The sequence below is a fragment of the Lepisosteus oculatus genome, chromosome 5, assembly GCF_040954835.1.
Source record: "Lepisosteus oculatus isolate fLepOcu1 chromosome 5, fLepOcu1.hap2, whole genome shotgun sequence".
Classification (NCBI taxonomy): Eukaryota; Metazoa; Chordata; class Actinopteri; order Semionotiformes; family Lepisosteidae; genus Lepisosteus; species Lepisosteus oculatus.
In genome coordinates, this window is record NC_090700.1 from 33,729,194 (window position 1) to 33,749,919 (window position 20,726).

Below are 20,726 nucleotides of genomic sequence, written 5' to 3' on the forward strand. Positions count from 1 at the left end.
GGTAAACACTGAAGTACTGTAGTAATTAGTATTGATCTATAATATATCAACAGAGTATTAAAATAAATAGAAAGCTATATAATCCAGGAAATGGCAATTGTATTTGTACCAGGTGAACTGAAATTTTACTGAACAGGTTTTACAGTCCGGGCAGCAGCAAATGAATTTCCAGAATTTGATTAGTGTAGCACCATACGGTCTGTAGCGATTTCACACTATTGTCCAGACCATCTCACTCATACTGTACCTCTCTATTGAACTAGTGTGCTGTGTGATTCGTAGTCTCCAGGACCAGCATAGCAATGGCACGAACGCATTGTGCTCTTAGTAACAGGGTTCCTGTGTTAGCTGTTCTTTCTTCATTTTCACCATTCAAGTGATTAAGTTGTCTTTAATGCTCGGTATAATCAAACGTCGAGGTCTTCCTTTCCTTTGCCCTCCTAAAGAACGTATTTATCTGCAACAATTCATGAGAGCGAAGCGCTGTAGCTGTTGCAAACGTCTATACTTGTTTCATACATGTATAACAGCGGTAAGTGTCGAAAATCCTAAGCATAATTAATTTTTTATTTAGTCTTACTCATGGTGGTTCAATACGTTCATATATTATTTAATTAAGGCAGACCTACGCAATGTGGACTTAGTAGGAAGGGGGGGCAGGAAACAAAACGTAATAACATTTCTGAGATGTCCTGATTACTCAACTCTAGTGCGCTATAAAATTGACACGAGTTCGTTCAGTGAATCTTTTAAACTGATAAAACATTAGTGGTATTCACAGGGTGCCTCTAATAATAACATTTTGCAGGCTATTTCTTTGGCTAGGCGTCTTATATACATTAACTGAATTTAGAGGAGAAAAAACACATTGCCATTTGGCTGTTAATGCAAGGATTAATCTTTAGTTCTCAGTGATTAAACTGCGGCGAGTGACGGAGTTCGAAAATGCCTGGGACGCAGAAATCTCTTCTTTTCGAGGGGAAGGTGGTCTTTTTGCTTTTCCTTCCCATCGCCGAGGTCTTAGGTAAGAACCAAGGCAGCTATTGCTTTTGCTAACGTGCAAGATAAAAAGTAACGCTGTATGTTCTTTACTGATCTGAAGACAGTATTCAAAGGAAATGAATAACTGTTTACATAACTGATTTACAATGTTCCATCTTAAAAACATGTAGGCCAATATATATATACTTATTGTATTAAGGATGCCTGGAAAGTAAAGAAACGTAGTCAGGGAAAAAATTCAGACACTTTGACGACGGACTGCATTCTTTACTAAATATAGAACTGTTTTCTTTAAGAGTCTTAGGTTTAAGAAATAAAATCCAATGCATACGAAAGTGGGGATTTTTTCTCTGCACATTATAAAATGATAAATTAAGAACCGTATCTTTAAAAACTAATTTTAGGAAACACAGAACAACAAATCAGTTGAACGTGTCGTTTAGAAGAAAAAAAACATTGAAAACGTGGCAGCTGCAGTTCTCGGACAGAGGCGCTTCAGCACTGCTAGGTTCTTCGAGACTAATTTTAAAAATGTAAAAACACACCTTTCCGTATTTCAATACAAAATTATTCCAGCGAGGCACTATATCTGGAATATGTATGTGAAAATAACTCGACTGTTGCTGTAGCCTGATGGGTCATCATATTCATAGTTTTTGCCTTTAAGAAAACAATACTTATTTTAGGCGTGTTTAAAGTAATTGGAAGTTTTTTGTTTTTGTAGAAAAGGGGTTTTAAAATCATTTGAACAGCAGCAGCACTGCAACGCATATACTGTACACCTTTTCTCTGCACTGAAGGGAAATTGAAATACCTTTAACACATGCGCATTTAGCAAAGCGCTTTGTTGTTATATGAAAAAACGTGAAAAACGGAAAGCCGCTACAATAAATAGATCTTTATTATTCTGTAAGCGTTATTTTGTATTGCTTTCATATTTCAGGAAACTGTGGTCAGCCTCCGATGTATCCCACTGCACAGCCCCTGGAAGAGTACATGAGAAGAAAGGATTACTCCTCCGGGGCCAAAGTCACGTACAAATGTATAATAGGCTATAGACGACTGATGGGGTCTTCATCTATCCAGTGTGTTGATGGGCAATGGACGCCACTCAAAATGATGTGTGAACGTCAGTAAAGTGTATTCAGCTTTTTAATATCTGATAGTTTAATCTTGTAAATCGTGTTTACTCCTTAGGTAAAAGTGCCAAAATAAAGTCTTTCATAATCTGCTTTGATTGTATTTTCACTTTTATAACTGAGATTTACAGGTTCACCACTTTGTAAAAGAAGAAACAGAAGAATATTGTTTGACACAAATTTCCCCTTCTGCATTCTGTCTCTCATGCAGACTATTAAGTTTACCAATATAATGAATCTTAACTGCATCAGAAAGTTAAAAGTTTTCTTCACATTTCAAAGGCACAATTCGCCTCTGCCACATATTTTTTGAAGCATTTTGTAAAGTATGCTTGTATTATTGTTTGATATTTAGGCAAATCGTGCGGCTCTGCAGGAGAAATCTTGAATGGGCGCTTTAAATATGAGGATGTCCTGTTTGGGCACAAGGCTTTAGCCGAGTGTAATATTGGGTACGTTGCTGTCTGCTTTGAACTCTTTGTAAGGAGAGCACCCTGCTAATTTCTCATTTCTGGTGTGAATTGTATGCTCAACACAGTAAGGATAAAATCAAGAAAATATATTTTTCTAGTCTGAACAAAGATGATAACACATGGTCATGGTCAGAAAGGGACACATCTTTACTAAGAGAGGCTGAGGACTAGTGACATCTGAAGCAAATGTTGATTTCTGTGTGTTGGCTTAAGAAAAGTCTTGCGTTTAAGTGCCTAACTGCAGGATTTCAGAATGTTGAGGCAGATTGATAAATTCTTGTGTCTGGTAAAACATTAAAAGTACTGTTTGAAATATACAGTAGTACAGAAGGAGCACAGTCACATTTAATCACTCCGTCTTCCATATATAATTTAATTACCTACTTGATATTTTTGTTTTTTTGTGTGCTTTTGACAAGGTACCATCTTGTTGGAAGAAACTACAGGCAGTGTCTAGACTCCGGCTGGGATGGGGATATTCCACATTGTAAAAGTAAGGATGTCAGGATGGTTCATACAACTTGAAATTAAGTGAAGTCTTGTTCTTGTCCTATGTCCTAAATCATACTTGTTTTATTTTGGTTTGCACCAAATGTGGTTTAAACCAATTAGCTAATTTGTGTGACTATTTGAAATGTTCATGACCACATAGGTTTAAAAAAAAAGTTGAAAGGACATTTAATTCAGTATAATTGGACTTTTTTAAGGTCAGTTTATTTCATCTGAGGAGTAGACTTGTTTTCTGTCTTTTTTAATTCCAACACAGAAGGATGAACTTTCATGTTCGCACCACTTTTTGTTCGGTTTGAAGTGCTATTGGACCGGTCTGATTCACATCTTTGTTCTGGTGTGTACAGCATGCTCTGTGCATTAAAAAAAAAAATTGGAACTGTGACGTGTCCTTTTAACACCTGCCCAATTTCGAATTTTGTTTAAGAAATCGGCTTTAGGGTTGCAGCCCGTGTACTGCACAAGGACCTGGAAGACTCATGGACTTGCTCTTTTATAAGGCCTGTCAAAGCAATTAGTCTCGGGGAGTCCTGTGAGCACCACAGCACTGTAGCAGAGAGTTAGTGCTGAGTGGCTGTGATCGTCGCAGTTCTGCGCGGGGTAGTGCCCCCTGCCACCCGTTCCGTCCCCCACACCTGGGGTGCGAACCCGGGTCTCCGGCGTAACGCAACAGGGAACCAACCGCGTGAGCTAAAGGAGACCTCCCCCAGGCCAGGCAGCTGAGGACCCTGCTACACGCAGTGAGGGCGCTGACGTCACCACACTAGGTCCACTACACCCTCCCCTGCTGAACTTCACCTCGGCGAAGGCAAAGGACACTCCAGACTCCACACTCCTGCCCGAGTCACAGCACCAATGTGACAGTCACGGTTCCATGCCGGGTCGTGCCCCCCTGCCGCCCTTTCCGTCCCCCACACCTGGGGTGCGAACCCGGGTCTCCGGCGTAACGCAACAGGGAACCAACCGCGTGAGCTAAAGGAGACCTCCCTCAGCCCAGGCAGCTGAGGACCCTGCTACGCGCAGGGAGGGCGCTGACCTCACCACACTAGCTCCGCTACATGGCAAAGGGGTTTCTAACCTCCATGACATGACTACAGGTTTGTAGGTGGCTGGCAGGCTGCAGGAACTGCTTTTACTCTGAAACAGCGGAATAACACCAGACCCAATACCCTGATACCCCAAGAATGCCTAGGGCAAGAAAAGCCCAACCAATGCCTGGTGGGCATTTTGGGGGAATCCTCATTGACAGTCAGTTAACAATGTAGTCCAGGCTCAAGCCACCGTTGTGTGGGGTACAGAGCTTGACTTGAGCACTCTGAGACCCCTGGGAGCCTCAGCAAGCACATGTCATAAAATCCAAAATCTGTGAGAGATTAAAATCACCACTTGAATGTCATAGCGTCTCGAGTGGGAGACATGCGTTGGGTCCAATGTTTTGTGGGTTTGGTTTTTGTGAAGATGAAGTATCAGAGGCACCTGTGTTTTGGCTCAGTGCTGCATTGTATAATTCAAATCAAAGGTAAAACCACTCTTGCTGTACTGTTGGATCTTGTTTTGCAGTTGTGAAATGTCCCGACCCTCCAGAGGTGACTGATGCTGAAGTGGCAGGCCTGACACAGGGGCCCTTTGACTTCAACAGTGTGATCAGCTACAGGTGTCTGAGAGGGCAGCTCATTGGGGACAGGGAGATTTTCTGCACTGAGAATGGGACCTGGAGCAGCCCGCCTCCAGAGTGTAAAGGCAGGAATCTCTTTTTCATGCCTTTCGTTGTTTTTCTACACAAGCTTCTTTCATTACCTGGCCAAAAAAACTGATACTGAAATTACGTTACCCAACAATACCATTTCCCTTTGGTCATGGTAAAATTTGCTATTTTAATTTTAATCCATAAATGATGTTGCTGACTATAGTAGGTGAAGTTTGTATTCCTGCTTTTTTAAGAGATGTGGTACCAAATAATTAGACCGTTACAACCCCAGAATAGCAGGACAATGCAGAATTCAGTGTAATGTTTTCTTAATTGACTTATAAACATTAACATCCACCAGGTCTGTGAAGGGAAATCAGTCAGTAATGTTGCTCCAGTAACATCATTGTTGTCACCTGACGATCCCCCGTCATTCAAGCTGACAAAAATCTGACGACGTTCATAAGTCAAATGTGCCCCCTTTTTTGGGTAGGTTATGAATGTAGATTACACAACAGCAGAATTAGTCAGTTTTACATGGCTCATACTGCACACAGTAGTATAATGAGCTACAGCACTTATTCGTGTACAAAGTGAAGTGCTCAGTTTTCATTTTGGATTTTTTTAACCCAGGATTGTAACCCCTTCCAGCAGGTCTTCAGATTCAAGCATCCGAGCGCCATGTGGTGTTTATGATCCATGCCCTGTGTTTGTTTCTTTTGTGCAGAGATTGTGTGTGCAAACCCCCATGTGACCAATGGCAGAAAGACTCACGGATATGGCAGAACATATAAATACAAAGACATTGTTTCTATTGCTTGCAATCCTGGGTATCATCTGAATGGAACAGGTCAGATTCTTTGTGGAGAGCATGGCCACTGGCTGCCTTATGTTCCACAGTGTTTGTACAGGAGAGGTAAGCAAGTTCCGTTTTCTGCCTTCAAACCAAACCATGCCACTGGGCTTCTAGCGTATGTCCAACCACATTTTTCCGCACAGACCTGACAAAAAGCATTGACTATGAAGAGTAAGAAAAGTTGCATTGCATAGAGGAGGTGTCCACTCTGAAACAACATGTAGTTTTTTGTGTGTTTACAACAGCCTTCCATTTCCTTTTCATTTGAGCTACTATGCTTCCTAGGAAGCTTCTTAAATGAGGTGGTGTCTAATGCTCGTTTTTCACCTGTCACTTGTATGCTTGGAACAACATAAAATCATAACTCTTATGGTAATTTCGTAGAAAATGAAGGTGGTGGAATTCATAAATCTGCAAACAAAACAAATAACTAAGCCGCTTATACTGTAACAAAGCATTGTTGGAATGTGTATAGATGAAAATCTGAAAATCGGGCTCAGTAACAATCTAATACTTGATACGGTTAGTTAAAACTTTCAGTCATTCTTCAGTATCACATTTTAAACCAGAACTATGCATTTTATATATTTAAATTATGTCAGCTTGACTATTGGTTGCGCAAATGTAATTTTGATTTATTTTATCGTGTGGCCAATTAAATGCAGCTTCTGGTGTAGAGTGCCTGCCCTACATGTGGACACTGGACTTCAGTAGTGGGTGAAGTGGGCACCTTTATATACAGTATGTAAATTACTTTGGCATCCTGTGGGATGAAAAGCTCTATATTAAAACAAGGAATTATCTATACCTGGGGTGTTCCCAGCAGATCTGCATGACATATTGACACCAGTTTCACCAACCTGTTTACATGAGTTTTGCTGTTCCTGTTGGTCTTGTAGCTATGACCTGTTCACAACCTTCTGTGGCTAATGGCAGAATGACCAGTCAACACAGACCCCTGTATAAATATAATGACAAGGTTACTTTTGCATGCGACGCTGGATTTCGTTTGAATGGGACTGGTAAAATCACCTGCAGAGAGTTCAACCATTGGGCGCCTCGCATTCCTCAGTGTGTACCTCTCAAAGGTAATAATTAATACATTTTCCATCTTTGACTTGCCAGATCATTTTATCATTTTACTACACTTTATCTATTTGCATGAAGATGAAATTTGATTTTGATGAAAGATGATTTTATAAGAAAAGGCACAGGGAGGTGAAATCAATATACTTTTATATTGTCCAAGCACAAAGACTAGAAAAAAGGAGGGCAGGAACAGGGAATGTATGTATATTTGATGCCACACTATCTAGTATGCCAAACTTAAAATGCACAGTACGTTTTCTGTCTTTGACTTACTAGATCATTTTACTGCACTTTATCTATTTGCATGTGTTTGTATATATTCTGTTTTACAATAGGAAAATGGGGTAGGAAGGTGAAATCAATATATTTTCATGCTGTCCAAGCAGGAAGACCAGAAACAAGTCTAATAATATGTGGAGGAACAACAGATGCAGTATTTGATGCCACAGTACCTAATATGTCAAACTTACCTCAATAAGAGCTCAGTAACTCAGATACAGAAGTGGGTTGATATTGTGATTTTTGTAAGTGCTAGTTGATATTATAATGATTGGGACAGAGACTGGAATGGAATCCTTGATCGAGGGGTTTTCATATAGATTAACCTATTGTATGATTCTAACTATAATTCTGAAGTTTTTTTTTTAATACTCCTTTTTTAACACAGAAGATAACCACTTAATCACTGAAACTTTTGCCATTTACCATTTGATTCTGTAGGTGCAACATTTTCCGAAATAGTGTGTGGCCCTCCTGGAAAGATAAAAAATGGGCGATTTGTGACAAACAAAACACATCTTGGGTCTGTAGCTACTGCTGTGTGTAACAAGGGGTGAGTACGTCTTTATTTCTGTATGCAGAAGATCAATTCCAATGAATATCTGAAAAACATCTTTGTGTTATTTTCCAGTGTCTTTGTAAAATACTAATGATCTGTTGCATTTATATAGCACTTCTCATCCAATGGATCCCAGAGAGTTTAACATATTGGAGGGACCTACTTCATCAACTATTTAAATATCAATGATTCCAAACTTTGTTTAAAATATTGGACAGGCATGTAGGTTGGGGTATTTCCTCAGAGTAGACTTAATACACTTCCTTCTTCACAGTTTAAAAAGATGTAGTGTTAAAATTGTACTGATATATACAGCAGGTACCGAACAGCTATATACCTGCAAATACAGTAGGAAGTACTCTGGGAGAAAGTTAAAACTACTTTTGCTGTAGTAATTTGGCAGATAATGCATTCTTCCTTCATTCCATGCAGGAACATAATAATATTCCTTGTAAATTAAATAGAGGTGTGCTGTGTCCAGAGGTGTTAATTTGGAAAATAAGGATCTATTTGTGAAAGGAAAGAAGGGATGGACAGCAACCCAGTTGCTAGAGTGTTGCTTGATAAGGATCCAGCCTTCCTTCAGTGAATTACAGTCTATAGCATAGAAAATCATAATCTCCTCACAGCCTCTCATTATTTGTTTACTGTAGGTATCGCCTGGTGGGTCAAGGCCAGAGAAAGTGCTTGAATACTGGCTGGGATGGTGATATTCCTCAATGTGAAAGTAAGCAGAGCAGCACTTCAATTGTTGGGGTACACAAAGGTGCCGATCCAGACCAGTTACTGAAAATGATCAGGACTGATTCTTCACACCACATTACAGAAATTGTTGTGTGCCTTGCAATAGCTTCAGTTTTCTGTGATCTTTCACAAATGTATATATTTTACCTTTCCCGTTATTTTGCTGGTGGTGATGTTCAGTATGTCTTCATAAAGCTATCACTAAAAAGAATCTGCTGTCGAAAAAAATCCTTGCTCATTAAAATAGCATGGCAGTGCAGGCACACTTTCTCATTTTTGTCCTCAAAATTGTGTACCAGCTGTCACGCCCTCTGCAGCCAGAGGGCGCTCCTTCTCTGTCCTGTCCCTAGTTTCCGGTCTGCTGTCCTTCCGGTCTCTCTCTTTCCCTTGGGCTATATATTTCCAGGTCTTGCACTCTGTCCTGGCTCAGCATTGACGTTCAGATGTCCTGAGACCCGCCTAGCACCAGGGCGCCCCACGTCCTCTCCCTGAGGGCATAGGTTTCTATACGGCATTCCTGAACTCTTTGCACTAATGAACCTGGGCCTTTTTCCCGTCTCGCCGCTACACATATGGGTCTTTTTCTGCTCTCCTACTCCCCACGGTTAGTCCCTTTGGACGTCCGTGACACCAGCATCAAAATCACCATGTGCCTGAGAGCAGGTAGAAAGTAAGTCAGCTTTACAAGTCCAGATTCCAAGTTATTTATTTTGTCTCATGAATAGGTATTTGGATAGACAGAAGAAAAAAATATTTTCTTAAAAAGTGGTGTGCGATGTTCTGTAGTTTTTCTGCTTCCTGCATTACAGCGGCACACTGTATATATTTCTATGAGAAGGATCATTTCCATGGAATTCACTTTACGGTATATATTAATCACATCATTTGTTGTCTTCTTTTCAAAATCTTTTCAGTAACTACCTGCATTTCTCCAAATGTGACAAATGGCTTCCAGAAAGGGAAGCTCAGAGACACTTATAAATACAGAAAGTCGCTGTCTTTTGCTTGCCATGAGGGGTTTATGCTGAATGGACCCAGCAGTGTAACTTGTGATGAGAATGGCGAATGGTCCCCATCCATTCCGACATGTTCTGCACTCAATGGTAATCTGTCACTGACGTGCTTTCAGTCTTCAACTAACTGCCCAATACCTAACATTTGTTAAATGTTAAAAAAACATAAGACAATTTTAAGAGATATTTATCGATTTATCTAAAACTTAACAGTTTGATCTTTATCAGTTACATTAATGCAGTATACTGGGAGGCATTATGCAGCTACTAATGCCTTTCGCTATAAATTTGCTTTAAATGTTTTTACCATGATGCAGAGTGAATGCTCCTTTTTGATATACTGCAAAGTAAATTAGAATTGCGTTCATTAAAATTAATGCCAATTTTAGAGAGGCATAAAGATTCACAAATGCTACTAATGCATTCCAATACGATACTAATTTGCTGCTTGGAACAATTTAAATTTAAATTTCAATCTGTACAATTTAAAAGCACCAGAAAAAAAGATTTGTGACTAACACATTAAGTGGACAAGTTGTATTTGTCACAATAACGATGTCTTTATGTCCGAAAAACCTTTACTCTTCTGCCTTAGGAACATGCAGTATTCCCCCACACCAGAACAATGCACATCCCCGAGTCGACTTCCAGACACAGAAGGAATATGCTTCTGGTGCTGAAGTCATGTACACGTGTGCACTGGGGTACAGGAGAATGGGAGGCTCCTCATCTGTCCAGTGCATTAATGGAGAGTGGACGCAACTGAAACTGAAGTGTGAACGTAAGTGATATGTCTGAATTTATTGAAGGTGTAAGTCTTATTCTGATATGAGCAATGAGTCCCTGCATCATTTAGGACAAACGAGTATTCTCAGCATTTGTTGATCTGAGGACTAACTTTAAAGCACATGTAATGGTTTACATCAATTTTAAGTAGTACTGCTCTAGCATGCTACTAAAGACTTAATAGTATTTGTGGTAAAAGAGGGCTTCCTGTGATGGTTTTCAAGATAAATGATGGTTACCATTACCCAGCAGCAGCTAGAATGGCCACCGTGATTACAGAAGTAAAACACATGGTATGAGAAGTGGCATCATTTGGTGTGTAAACCCTAGATACATGGAAATAAAGCTTGAAACCTAATAATCATGCTGATGTTAACAGTAAATATAGAAAAGAACCACAGAACTGCAATAAGTTTGTGATTGTAAAAGCTCATCAAAAAATAGTAGTGAGACAACAACTTTGTTTCAATCATTGAGGCATTCGTAGGATTAATGAATGTATCCCTCTGGTTACCCAGAAAAGCCTGTGGTTACATCCTACTTTTTTACAAATTCTATATGTTAACATATATGTCTACGACGATAGTATTCAATTATACACTTTAACCAATATTAAATGTAAATGTTGCTAGTGTCTTGACAGAAGAGTTTCAGAAAAATCCAGAAATTATTTTGAATTGCGCCGGTAATGGTTGACAGGGAACCAATTTCAGTTAATGAGTGATAAAGCACATGTTGTTCTGAATCCACTCACACTGACTGAAGGACGAAACCTGTGGTACAATGATGTGTTAAAGGCCTTTGCGTGTTAAAACAATTTTGTGGGGAAACGCAATATTTATGCCAAAAGTAATAAATACCGACAGGAACAAGACAAAACACTGGAGAGTTTGGTTACCAATGTGCATAGACTTGCAGAGCAGTGTAACTTCAGGCGTTTACTTGACCAATGTTATTACAGAGGAAGTATTGTAGTTTGCATTCTGGCAATACGGGCAGATTTGAAGATTTGCTTATGAAAAGAGATATTCACTTCTTGAGTCGAGATGCAGAAAAAACACAAGGAAGACCTTGGGAGAATAAACAAATGCTTGGCAAGAACAAGACAGTTCCTCTGTTGGCCAGACCTGATGTGCATAACTGTATAAGGTGTGATCTTGTACACAGATGTGAGACCTGAATGACATCAAATGTTGTATAAGCAGTAAGAGTATAGGTGAGAGTATTTATTTGGCTCAGGTTACATGGTAATGTAACCTGGTGAATGTCTGATGTTGGATGAAAGTCATTAGGGAAACACACAGAAATGAAGCATTGTTCCCTGTTTATCAAGAGAGCAACACTTTTGTGTTAAGGCTCTGTCACTTTCCATTAGGCTTTTCATTGGCAAGACATTACAGCCAAACACAGTCTGTTCACCAAGACCTCACCTCCCCTCACCAAGACCAACAGCTCATCATGCTTCGTCTTTGTGATCATTTTCACACTGCAGTTCCACTGCATCTGAAATGCCAGGTCACAAGCACCTGAGCATCAGCAGTATGAGGAGGCAGCAAAGCAGTTGTTGTTTGCAAACTGGATCACCACATGGTTTTAGGGGTGTCACTAGTGTTAATTAATGCTATAGATTATGATGGTGTGTGAAGCTTACCTGCACTGCCCAGCAAAGAAGTCCCTTTTTGCACATTAGGAGTGTCTAGTCGCTAGACACTGCACAGGACTATGTTCTTTTAATGACCACTATTTTTAGCATATACATTCACCCAGCCATTTTCTAAACCCTTCATTCATTCTAGGGTTTCAGGGAAATGAGAGCCTATCCCAACATACAACAGATGCAAGGCAGGAGACACCCTGGACAAGACTCCAGTCCATCACTTGGCAGACACTCATACCAGACCCTACCCATATGTTTTTGGACTGTGTGAGGAAACCAGAGCTTTGCTGTGTCCCAATTCTTGTACTGAGCCCTAAGCCCTTCCTCCAAATCCGCAATTCTGTGATGTAGCTAAGTGTAGACTTGAAGTGTGCATCGTTATAAAGGGGGTAATGGGACAACCTTGCGTGATGTCACTCGTTGGTTTCACGGCTCACAGTAAGAATGCTGTCTGTTGTTGATGCTTTTTTGCCGGTGGCTAAGTGCATGTTAGTGGATAATCTTTAAATTCTCCGCTTATCTATCCTTGCACAAAAGTAGTGACACATTGTGTTCATGTTGAGCAGGCTCGACTTAAAATGAATGAAGTACAATACGCTAAGGAAAACTTGGCAATACCACTCTCTGTTTATTAAAAGCTTTGCAGTATTAAATGTATTTCATGTCGACTGTCCCAGTACAAAAATGACAGTACGAGGAACATTATGTGTTCATTCCCATTCATTCAAAGTAAATTAAATAAGGTAAACTTGGCCATACCTCAAAGCTTTGTATTATTAAATACGCATACTATTAACACAATACTCTGCAGGTAAAAGAATATTAATCAGTCAAAATGAGGTGACGAAATAAAAGCTTTATGTCAAAACGTTGTACCAAGAATACAAAAGTATGAATCTAAAGTAGCCTAATGAAATTTTGTTTTTACATAAATTATTCACACTGTCATGGTAATCCTGGAAAAGTTATGGAAAATTAAAGTTCATTTTCCAGACCTGGAAAAGTTTTGAAAAATGATCAAATATCCATTATGTTTTGGAAAAGTCACGTATTTATTTAAAATTGACACCAAATTATCATGCCCTTTAATAAAAGCAAACTTTTAAAAAGATGCAGCGGCATTGCCTTTGCTAACATTGAAAAATTACAGTGTCGCGTCAGACCCTCTGGAGGGAATTTTAAAGTGAGCCGTAAAAGCTAGCTTAGTGCCTATGTCAAAATGCCGAGTAGATGTGTTTTCAGTGACCCCTGGTTAGCAGATGAAAAATACAAACTATGGCTCCAAAAAGATGAAGACCCAGGACGTGCGAGATGTTAATTATGCGGGGAAACCTTTGACTTGAAGAATATGGGTGAAGCTGCGCTAGCAAGCCACGCGAAGGGTAAAAAACACATTGACAATAATAAGGCTGCAAGAGAAACAATTGGAATCTGTCAACTCATTTGCAGATAGCACAGCGAAAGTTACCACAATCACCTCACGGAGTGAGGCAGCCAAGCAAACACAGATATCAGCATTTTACAATTATGTACTTTCTGCTGAAGTTTTGTGGGCGCTGAAAGCAATTGATTCACATTATTCGTACAAATCGTGCGCCAGCGTTGGGCAACTATTTAAAACAATGTTCTGTGACGGCAAAATGGCAGCTAAGTGTTGTTGTGGCAAAACAAAATCTGCATATTTGACCACTTTCGGAATTGCTCCCTATTTTAAATCGCTGATTGTCAGAGACGTGTCATGACAAGCAGGATATGCCCTGCATTTTGATGAGATTCTTAATCATGCACTGCAACTCATGCAGATGGATTTAATGTGCATGTGAGGATTTGGAATAGTGGAGAAGTGAAAGCTAGGTACGTGGGCTCGGAGTTTAGGGGGCACGCAACTGTTGGGACATTATGGAGAAGATGCACAACCCGCTCTCATAAATCCATTTAGACTGATCTGATTTACAAATGAAACCTTTCAATATTAATATTGCAGGAACTATGTTTAGTTTGTCAACATGTTGAGGTATGTGAAATTATTCAGGCAGAAAAGAGTTTGTGTTTACGCAGTGAAACATTTCAGGATTGAAAAAGGCCATATACAGTATTTCCCTATCCTATTTGGGCTTACTGATGAGGAATGTTGCTCGTGTTCTAGGAATAAACATGCTGTTCAGGTAAAAGAAAAGTAATGCCATGCAAGAATGTATTTCAAATTAAAGTTTTGTATCAGAAAAATCTATAGCAACTGTAGACACTTTTATTTATTGTTTTGATTGTTGTTGTTTTTTGTAAACATTTCCTAAGAAATAAATCATAAGGGTGACCTTTCACTGAGATATATTGGTCATTCTGTAAGTTGTAGTTGTATTTATGCTTAGTGGTATTGAACTGGCCTATGTATATTTCCTCTAACTAAGCTCTTGCACACCTGAAAGAACTAATAACCAAATCACCAAACCCTTAGTTGAAACAGGTGTGCAAGAGTTGGGTCAGAGGGAAAATGTGCAGGACAGGGCCCCCAAGGAATGAATTAACTACCACTGCTCTAAATCCCACAGATTACTGTAGCAGTTGTAAGGCCAACTTATTCATGAAAGTGCAGAAATATAGTCATGGAAATTTGGTTAGAAGTTATGGAAAAGTCTTTTTGAGCACCCTTGTGAAACGCAAATTTAGAAATGGGACACCCTGTTCCTTGCACACTTGAGCGGGAACCCGCATCTGAAGGACGCAAGACTGAAAGCGTGCATATTGGGACACGGCCTTTAGCATATACAGTAGACTTCTTTATATTTCTGACACAGCACTAAAAATATTCATTCATAGCATTGCAGCCAGACCAAAACAGAAAAGTTAATTGTTGTTTTTTTTCTTGGTGATATATTTTTCAGCGAAGTCCTGTGGCTCTGCTGGAGAGATTAGGAATGGGCGTTTCATGTATGATGGGGTCCATTTTGGTTCTCGGGCAACCGCTGTGTGTGATGAGGGGTGAGAAATAACAATTCCAAGGAAATCTTTTTTTTTGCCTATTTCCCATCTGATATGTTGTAATTTAAGTATTGACTCAGATTCGGTTTTTAAAAGATGGCACTGTACACCGTGTTTGCTTAGAGAGCAGGATGCTAGAACCAGCATTAACAATGCTATGTCTTTAGTTTAGATGGTAATTAAATTATGCTCTCTTCGTCATTAGAAGTAATAAAATCTCTATCCCACACATCTCTTCCCCTGTGTCCAGGTACCAGTTGGTGGGCAGGGGATACAGAGATTGTCTTGCCTCAGGTTGGAGTGGTGACATTCCACATTGTGAAAGTAAGTAGTACAACTCATCTGACACACTGAAGCTCTTACAGCAGGGATCCTGTAGGTCACCATTAAACCTTCAGTTTCTGAAGATTAAGTACAATGCCATTTTGATCAATTAAATAAATGATTTGTTAAACAACATAGAGATCATTGAGGTCTAAAGTCTTAAGTACCCTTCTGCTCTTTAGCACTACAGTTCTTTTAATTGAACAGATTACTTGATTACATTGTTCAGTAGCTCATGGATATTCCCAGTCTTTCAAAACAAGTGGTCTAGTGCTCTGCAGGACCAGGGTTGGAGACCCCTGATTTACACTGGAAACTTCACACCCAGTTTTGACCCACTGTATCAGTTGGGTGACATGGGGTTTCTTTGATGAAGATGAAAAATTAGGCCTTTTGGACATATTATCTCATACATTTGGTAAAGGGTGCCATTGAAGATGATGTACTATGGTGACAGCTTACATTTATGTAGCGTAATTTATAGCTAGACCTCCCCTCCCTCCTCTTCAGCTAAAGCATTGCAAGTAAGAGGACAGCAGTGAGTCATTCCTAGCACACCACACCTTATAACATCACAGCAGTGACCAGGAAGAGCCATTGGGCTCATATTAAACCAATTTCATTCAGGTCACATTTTATACATGAAACAGGGCAGAGTGCATGTTTTATTTTAGAAGCACCAACTCTGTACCACTTGAAAACACGTAGCATTTTTGTGAGGTTAAAAATGTCAAGCAATGTCAAACATCTGGGCTTGTCTGATATATTCTTACCTTTCGCATCCAGCTGTGAGATGTCCCGACCCTCCAGAGGTGACCGATGGTGAAGTGGCAGGCCTGGAGGAAGGGCCCTTTGACTTCAACAGTGTGATCAGCTACAGGTGTCTGAGAGGGCAGCTCATTGGGGACAAGGAGATTTTCTGTACTCAGAACGGCACCTGGAGCAGGCCACTCCCACAGTGTAAAGGTACAAGCCTTCGATTTTTGTTACTATTAGGTGGCTTGCGTCGGTTTTTCCATCTTCGTAATTTTCTGTACTTTTATTTTGTGAAATATAAATGGCTTTGAGATCATTGCTCTTAAAAGTACCTTTATAAAACCGTTATTATGTTAAGTATAGGCTATTAAAAATATGCTTTGGGTGGAAGAAAAAAAGAAATATTTTTTTTTGTGAAAAGGGAAATGAGAAGAATTATTGTTTAATTTTCTTAATGTTCCAAAACCACTGTGTCCTGTATAATGCAGTGGGGTTTGTGTCACTTGATTAAAAAAAAAAGTTTAATTTCAGTATTTTGATGCCAGCAGATGTTTTGTGCTGCCTGTGTGCCATCATGGCAAGACTGTGATGGTACCAGTACATCTTTATGACACACACTGTTTATGTGTTTCACAGAGGTTTATTGCATGAATCCTGTTGTGACCAACGGAAGACAGATAAGAGGTCGTAGATCAACATATAAATACAGAGAAACAGTGGCTTTTGAGTGTGATTTGGGGTACAAGCTGAATGGACCCAGCATGGCAATGTGTGAAGCAGATGGCAAGTGGTCTCATCTCCCAGCATGTGTTAGTAAGTGACTGTAGTGTTTGTCTCCCAACATAAAGCTGTGGAGCCTTCTTCAGGTGTCCCCCTCTTCTTATGTCCCTCATTGTAATGAAGCACTCTATGTAAGGTACCTTTGCTCTTGCTGGAGGTCATTCAGTTATGTGAAGTGCTCAGTCAGATAATTCAAAACAATGTCAGCATTAAGAAACTGAACAATGATTGAAAACGTGTGTAATAACAATCAAGAAAGAGGGTGCATAGTGAGAAATTGAAAGCTGAAAAAGCCTGTAGAAATTGTGGAACAAATGTGGCATTACTGACTGTCCTACAGCAGCTGGACAAATAATTAAAGCATGTTAACAGCGTGAAATACTGAGAAGGCATTTAACTCTGTACAGGTTATGTCTGGGACACTTGAAAAAAACAAAGGTTTTGAGAAAGCATGTTCACCTTTGCTGCAGTGGCTAAACAAGTGCAACAAAAGGTGTGCGAGAAGGTGATATAATCTACACAGAATCTATTGCAAGATATTTTCAGGACACAGATTGACCCAGCCAAGGGACAAAAGGGACAAAAAAAGTTACCGAAGACATCAGGATACAAATTCTGACTCCAGAACATTTAAAATTCAAGCACTACAGGTAGAAAGGGTAAAAATGGGTCTTAAAATTAAAATAAAACTATATATTTAATATGTGATTGAAAACATATACAGCCTTTAGCTCTATTAAAACAGTATGTCCAGTGCCTCATACCCTTGCCATGAATAAAGCCTTGAATATCTTGGCACGGTGCATACTGTTTTAGAATTAAGTTACACATTATTCCATGTGAATGTGTCCTGTGTAAATTTGTGAGTCTGATTCTGTCTCTGTCCCTTTTCCTTTATGCAGAAGTTCAATGTTCTTCCCCTCTAGTACATGCTGGTAAAATAATTCAGGGTTCCAGTGGCCAATACATATATGGACACTCCGTAACCATCGAATGTGATTATAGATACCAGCTAAACGGTCACAGCAAGATTACCTGTGATAAAGATGGCCAATGGAAACCCTCCGTTCCCACATGTGAAAGTTCAAGTGAGTATATAGTTCAGGTCAGCACAAGGTAAAACGAGAGCAGAAAAAGTCTAAACCATGTCTTTTGCTTTTAATTCTGTCATCTTAATTTAGAAAAGTTCTACCTGATGTTAAATGTGGAAATTAGATTAAATGATTAATTTTATTGTCATCTTTACATCTGGGAAGATTTGTATCAGGGTGTTTTTATATTGTTTACATTTATTAGAAAAATCATCATAAGAGGTGACTTAAATTTCCTTCCATACCCATTGAATACTGATAATTAATGGAGTATTCCCCAAACATGTAGTGGAGCTAGTTGAGACACGGTGACATCATCACCCTCCCTGCGCGTAGCAGGGGCCTCAGCCACCTGGGCTGAGGGAGGTCTCCTTTAGCTCATGCGGCTGGTTCCCTGTTGCATTACACCGGAGACCCAGGTTCACGCCCAGGTGTTGCGGGACCAAAGGGGCAGGGTGGAGCGGTGGAGGGCACGAGCCTGCGCGGAACTGCAACGGCCACAAACAGCAACAGTAAAAGGCTGGGAATAATACAAGTCCCAGATCCCTCCTGTCAGAGGCTCCAGGGTATGAATACCTACAGATGGATGTTTCGTGTCACTCATCAAGCACTGCCTGTAGAAGAGTCTCTTTCTTTATTACTAGACGTTTGGGTCGTCGCTCAAAAGTTATTGTGTTAAAGCCAAAATATCAATATTATTCCGCAGTTAACTTTTTTTTATTTTGCCTCTTTGGAATGCATTGATAAAAGTTATATATAAACATGTTGTTAATCCTTTGTTCTTTGTAAGGTGCTCTGCAATCGTTCTTAAGATACAGCCTCTGTCCCTTGTCTCTCTGCAGAAGCTGAATGTCCTTATCCATCCGTGGATTTCGCTGGAATACAGGATGGGTACAAATCGCGGTTTACAACTGGAGACACTGTAACCCTAAGCTGTAGCTATGGATACAGGCTGAATGGTCCAAGCAGCATTTGGTGTGATCGAAACGGCCAGTGGTACCCTTATCTTCCCAAGTGTGAATATCTGTGTGAGTGTGGAGGCTGACAGTAATACTAGAAGGAAGAAAAACAACCTGTTGTATTTCTAACCACCAAGCATCATGTTTCCTGGCATCTGCCATTTCTGGGCTGGAAAATATGCTTCATTTTCAATAGTGTCACCATGTGTTACAGAAATGATAGTGCTGTTTATGTTTGTTCCGCTATTGAAAAATGTAATGAAAAGTAAAAATTACTATTCATATTTTTATAATAGCGGTTTATAAAATGTTTGCCTTGAAAGGGCATTTTCATTGCTTTCACATATAAAAGTTCAAGAGATGTTTTAAAAACAAATTTACCCAGTTACTAATTTGAGTTGGTTAAAATCACTGATTGACAAGTCAAAATGATGAAGTAGGTGGCTATTTAAGTGTGTTGTTAATAGTCTAGACAGTTAACTTTGACTTCTAGACAGAATAACATCGCAGGATTAAGACAAGGAGAAATGGATTCAGTAGTTTTACTATACAGCATATCTAATACCTATACTTATTTCCTTTTTGTTGTATAAAACAATAAAATATCAATTTTCATCTTTTCTTAACAGATTAACAAAATTGCAAGATTATCAATGGAAACTCAACGATATGGAACAGCACAACTTTTCTCCTCACTGGATTATAAGCCATGGGACTGCGTGGAATGAATTTATACCTGCACTCTGTATACAAAATCAACAACGTTAAAATATTTAATCGAATGTTTATTAAGAATGACATATTGTGTCATACTTGTTTTCACAACCGATTTGGTCAGAAATAACGTTTGTATTTTTATAATTCAGGTAACACAGAAGCCTTTAAAAGACTCTTGAGCACCTTACCATTATACCACGACCTTAAATATTAACACTAACCCTTGTTAACGGCCCCTTTCTTTATCCTGTGTGATTTGTTTACTTTAACACATTTAAGAGTCTTTAATGATTAAGAAATATACATAGAAAAATATCCAAAGAAGAGTTTGCATACTACATATCAGAGGTACAGTATATGTAAACACACACTCTTTGGTTCCTGTGTGTGAGAGGCAACCCTTCTGCCTTTTTTAGAAGTCAGAATGTAATCAAACAGCAGTCAGTGCTTCTGCATCACCGGTCTTGGGTCCTGGGTTCCATTCTAGCTCTAGATAATCGGACTGCATGTTCCCCCCATTTTCTCCTGGTGCACTGGATCCCTCCCTCAGTTCAAAGACCCTCTGCCCAGACTAATTGGGGTTTCTAACTGACTGCATGGATGGGGAATGACTGTGTGCCCTGTCAAGACCTGGTCCAGTGTGATTACCTAAACCAGGTTCTGAAATGGGTTGGTGGAAACTTCAACCTAGAAAATTGACTACTGTGTTGTTTCGACATGCTTGGTTGTGGGTAGGTGGTAATATGCTTAATGCACTGCCTTCGTGCTAGTTTAAGCAACACGTGTGCCCCACACCAGTTTCAGACATTTTTAGGCCTCTTAGGCATTAAGAACAGTTTTTACTTATACAAAAATATAATTCCAGAACACAATTAAAGTAAACAAATGGCCCAGGATATTAATACAAATAAGGAATCGGATTCTTAATGTTTAGATATTTACAAGACAGTTTATTCCTTTAAAAGAAGGTCCTTTAAAAGAAAGAAATAATGATAATCTGGGAAAACTGAATTCCATAATGTGAAATTCCTTTCTTTCCTTGTCTTTCAAATTATTAATAATATATTTTTGATGATATGAAAACTTTATTTTTCTGCAATAGCTTGATTAATATTCAAGTCAGAAGCTACTGTATATTACTAAAAAACCATCACAGCATTAGTTAATAAATGGAATAAAAAATGGAATAATGTCTTTGTCTCATTTTTTATATATATTCATTATTTATAAGTATATTTAGATGGACCTAATGGCCTCCATTCGTTTGGAAACTGCAGTGTTATATAATGAAAGAGAGCTAATGAATATGCCGTACTATAATTCCTG

At 39.3% G+C, this 20,726-nt stretch overlaps 1 protein-coding gene across 2 annotated transcripts; it reads left to right on the forward strand.

Moving 5' to 3' along the window:
- The first annotated feature begins 279 nt into the window (after positions 1-279).
- LOC102692067 (zona pellucida sperm-binding protein 3 receptor) lies at positions 280-20,590 on the forward strand. 2 transcript variants are annotated; one of them, XM_015342309.2, is made up of 19 exons: positions 280-532; positions 906-1,024; positions 1,946-2,131; positions 2,497-2,593; positions 3,034-3,107; positions 4,685-4,864; positions 5,539-5,727; positions 6,567-6,755; positions 7,477-7,588; positions 8,248-8,321; positions 9,253-9,441; positions 9,947-10,132; positions 14,677-14,773; positions 15,024-15,097; positions 15,884-16,063; positions 16,490-16,666; positions 17,536-17,721; positions 18,567-18,752; positions 19,313-20,590. In XM_015342309.2, the coding sequence occupies exons 2-19, from the start codon at positions 946-948 to the stop codon at positions 19,315-19,317; spliced, it is 2,460 nt and encodes an 819-aa protein (XP_015197795.2). In that variant the 5' UTR covers positions 280-532; positions 906-945; the 3' UTR covers positions 19,318-20,590. The 2 variants fall into 2 exon arrangements, with proteins under 2 accessions (XP_015197795.2, XP_015197794.2); XM_015342308.2 differs by lacking the exon at positions 280-532 and having other exon boundaries at positions 690-1,024.
- The last annotated feature ends 136 nt before the right edge of the window (positions 20,591-20,726 follow it).

Excerpts from the sequence above, each read along its gene's own strand:
- LOC102692067 (XM_015342309.2), top strand. The coding sequence starts at position 946 with ATGCCTGGGACGCAGAAATCTCTTCTTTTCGAGGGGAAGGTGGTCTTT. Across the intron at positions 1,025-1,945 it reads TCCCATCGCCGAGGTCTTAG|GAAACTGTGGTCAGCCTCCG; the intron begins GTAAGAACCAAG and ends TTCATATTTCAG. Across the intron at positions 17,722-18,566 it reads TCCCACATGTGAAAGTTCAA|AAGCTGAATGTCCTTATCCA; the intron begins GTGAGTATATAG and ends GTCTCTCTGCAG.